At 27.1% G+C, this 3,289-nt stretch overlaps 2 protein-coding genes across 5 annotated transcripts in view; one reads left to right on the top strand and one right to left on the bottom strand.

Moving 5' to 3' along the window:
• Positions 1-3,289, top strand: part of LOC102671368 (cytochrome P450 4c3-like) — an 11,993-nt gene that overhangs the window by 4,843 nt on the left and 3,861 nt on the right. The window contains exons 2-3 of the mRNA XM_031511903.1: positions 1,041-1,238; positions 2,045-2,230. Of these exons, the coding sequence (XP_031367763.1) occupies positions 1,041-1,238; positions 2,045-2,230 (384 nt within the window). The remainder of the gene's footprint in view (positions 1-1,040; positions 1,239-2,044; positions 2,231-3,289) is intronic.
• LOC102671219 overlaps positions 2,508-3,289 on the bottom strand; it is a 2,237-nt gene continuing 1,455 nt past the window's right edge. Inside the window, exons 3-4 of one of the 4 annotated variants that reach the window (XM_006618563.2) lie at positions 2,925-3,033; positions 2,508-2,826 (exon numbers count right to left, since the gene is read on the bottom strand). In XM_006618563.2, the coding sequence (XP_006618626.1) occupies positions 2,643-2,826; positions 2,925-3,033 (293 nt within the window). In that variant the 3' untranslated portion in view covers positions 2,508-2,642. The remainder of the gene's footprint in view (positions 2,827-2,924; positions 3,034-3,289) is intronic. The other 3 variants (XM_031511904.1, XR_004150897.1, XR_004150898.1) reach the window with 3 other exon arrangements.

The following is a 3,289-nucleotide window of genomic DNA, read 5'->3' as shown; positions in this document are numbered from 1 at the left end:
CTCTCTCTCTCTCTCTCTCTCTCTCTCTCTCTCTCTCTCTCTCTCTCTCTTTCTCTCTTGTCATTACATCAATGCTCGTCTTCCCTTTCTTGACAAATAATTCGCGTCACGAGGCTGAAACAAGCATAGAGATACGACAATAACTTGATTGGCTACGACGATAACTGTAAAAGGTCTATTTCTGTATATTGATGCCTTGGGTCAATGGCCGCCGGAAATCATATGGAAATATCGGCAATCTTACCGTATTGCAAAAATTCAGCGTTTCGTTGATTTCCATCTTCGTTTTAGATAAGAATATCTCGGAATATATACATTTTGAAATTCTCGTAAATTATTTCTTTGTTCTATTAATCCCTTCGATCGATTACAGTTAATATCGATTACAGTTTTCATATAGTTTTTCCTTGCTGAAGAAATGAATGATTTTTCGAATTTTTCATCGATATTATTATATCATATTTATTATTACATTTTTCATTCTTATTCAATTAACAACTACAAAATATTAATATTAAATAATACTCAGTAAAAATTATTTCAAAGAAATCGAAGAATCCGTTTTTAAAATCGTATCATTTGATGATGGAAACTAAAAAGATTTTTATATGATATCGATTTGATAAAAATAAATGTGCTAAAATTACTTTTTCATCCGAAAAAAGTATTCTAATGTTTCGAGTTTTCGAATCATTTCGATCAATCTTACGAATAATTCTTAAATAAATGATCAAATAAAATGAAAGAAAAATTTATACGTTATTTAAGAGTGAAAATATATCAGATATATCGTACGTTTAGTTATATCAGATCGAAATTCTGTAACGATAAACAATTCTAGATAAAATGTTTGTACTTACATGTGACTTAATCTGATCGAAGATATTGTTCGAGAGTATCAATTTAATCAGTAGGAGCAATTGTGACAATATCTTGAAAAAAAAAAAAACTCGACTCGCATAAATTGTACGAGATATACGTACAGGTAAGAGGTCGATGACCGCAAAAGTTAAACCAAAAAAAAAATGTATATGTTACAGAAGCCTTCAGAAAAATAATCAAATGGGGAAAAGAATTAGGGGACATATACCTGATCTGGGTAGGGATGCGACCTTTTATCTTTCTCTATAAAGCAGAAGCGATACAACCATTGTTGAGCAGTAGTGTTCACATTGACAAAAGTTTGGAGTACCAATATTTACAGCCTTGGCTTGGTTCCGGTTTGGTAACTAGCACCGGTAAGTAAATAGTATTGATATATTCCTTGTTAACTTTTACACCATCTTTTGCACTCTTTCGTACAATTTAAATTTCTTCTTTTCATTTATCATTATGTCTATGTCACGAAGAAGACAATATAGTAATAATGAAAATTCGTGACATATTTTGTAAAACATTTCAACGATGAATATTCAAAAGGTTAACAATGCTATAAAAATGATGTAAAAAAATAGTAATAAAAAATTTATCTGTTACAAAATTCGAAATCCCATAAGCTTCAATTTTTTTAAATGGGATATCCTGACCGTTTTATACAAAAATTCTTATAACAACACGTTGTACGTACTCGAGGGCATACTATCAGGTTTCCATGAATCAGAGAATGTGAAAAAGGAACAATTTGTTTGAGGACGACGCAAAAAGAAAAAAATCTATAAGTAGATCGAACCGATTCGATCTACTTATCTAGCCGGTTTAGAAGCTACATTTAACCATGATTTATTGGGATCTTTTTTTGGTTTAAAATTTCAGCAAATTACCAACCAGACAACTGGTAGCAAAAATTTATGATTATTGAACTCGAATCGGATATTCTCTTAATAACTATCATCAAAATATTTTTTTACATATCCCCCTAGTAAAATGTTCCTTGCCAATTTTTTAACCAACGCTCATAGCGAAAAGTTAAATTTTAATAATAGGATTTGTTTTTATATTTTATAAATTTATGAAAAATAATAAAAATCTAGTAAAAAAAATTATAACATGTCATTTCAGAAATAGAAAATAAAAAGTCGATAAATATAATATATTGTTATTCTAGGGGAAAAATGGCACTTTCACCGGAAATTGCTAACGCCAACTTTTCACAGTGGTCTTTTGGAATTGTATTTAAAGACGACAATTAAAGAGGCTCAAATATTAATTTCATGCCTCAGAAAGGAAATTGGAAAACCAGAATTCGATATTGTTCCTTATGCTAAACGAGCGACATTGGACATAATATGCGGTAAGATGATTTAATATCGCATAATATTCCTTTTAGCAATATATTTATCGCCTTTGTTACGAGAAATAATCTATATTACCTAATAAATTACTTATTTTCAATCTATTTTTATTGTTATCTTTTTCAACAAATTTTGTTCATTTTAAAATACGTTCAGATTTATTTATATAATAAGTCAAAAGAAAGAATATATTGTTAAAATTTAATAGATATAAAGTAAATAAAAATTTTTTAACAAAAAAAGCAATGTAAGATCAAATAATATTCGAATAATAATTTTCGAATATAATAAATTTTTGTTATTTAATTATATTCACACTCCATAATACATCTTATGTGATGACAGTCATATCTCTTTAAAATTCTAAACGATTCTAAATTCTAAAAACAATACGAATTTTATTCTCGACAATTATCGACGAATTTTCTTGTCATTTTTCAAATTTAAGCCAACCATAATAATAGTTCTGTCGGAATTTGATAGTTTCACTTTTTTTTTTACTTTTTGTTTTCGATCATTCTTATAGCGATTGAATCCATTATGTTTATAATCCCTGTTTTTGTAATCCTTCTTTTTACCGCGTTTCCCATAGCTTCTAAAATATTAAAAAATTATATATTTATTTATTTTTTTTTTTTTTATTTACACACGCGTACGTATATCAAAAGTAGAGAATTTTAATTTCGTTATTACCGTGACTTTTCTTTATGCAATTTTGATTTTCTTTTATTATGATTAATTTTTGTTATTTTTAATCTCCGTTTTCTTTTCGGCTTCGATAGTTCAATTATACGTTGAGTGGCTGGAAAATAATTCTAATTACCAATTATTTCTAATTTCTAATTTTTTTTTTTTTATTTAAAAAAGAATGAATTTCATAAATTTCCTTTCATATAAATTGTAAAGAATACTTTAATAAATATCTCTATTAATTTATATCTCTATTAATAATTTATATCTCTATTAATAAATAAAAATCATTCCAAGATATCATTTATATATGATATCTCCAGTTATTAGTTTATAAAAAGACATAACACCATAATCACCATAAATAA

The sequence above is a fragment of the Apis dorsata genome, unplaced genomic scaffold, assembly GCF_000469605.1.
Source record: "Apis dorsata unplaced genomic scaffold, Apis dorsata 1.3 scaffold_360, whole genome shotgun sequence".
Lineage (NCBI taxonomy): Eukaryota > Metazoa > Arthropoda > Insecta > Hymenoptera > Apidae > Apis > Apis dorsata.
The sequence above is the reverse complement of the archived record's forward strand: the minus strand, read 5'-3'. Positions and strand labels throughout refer to the sequence as shown.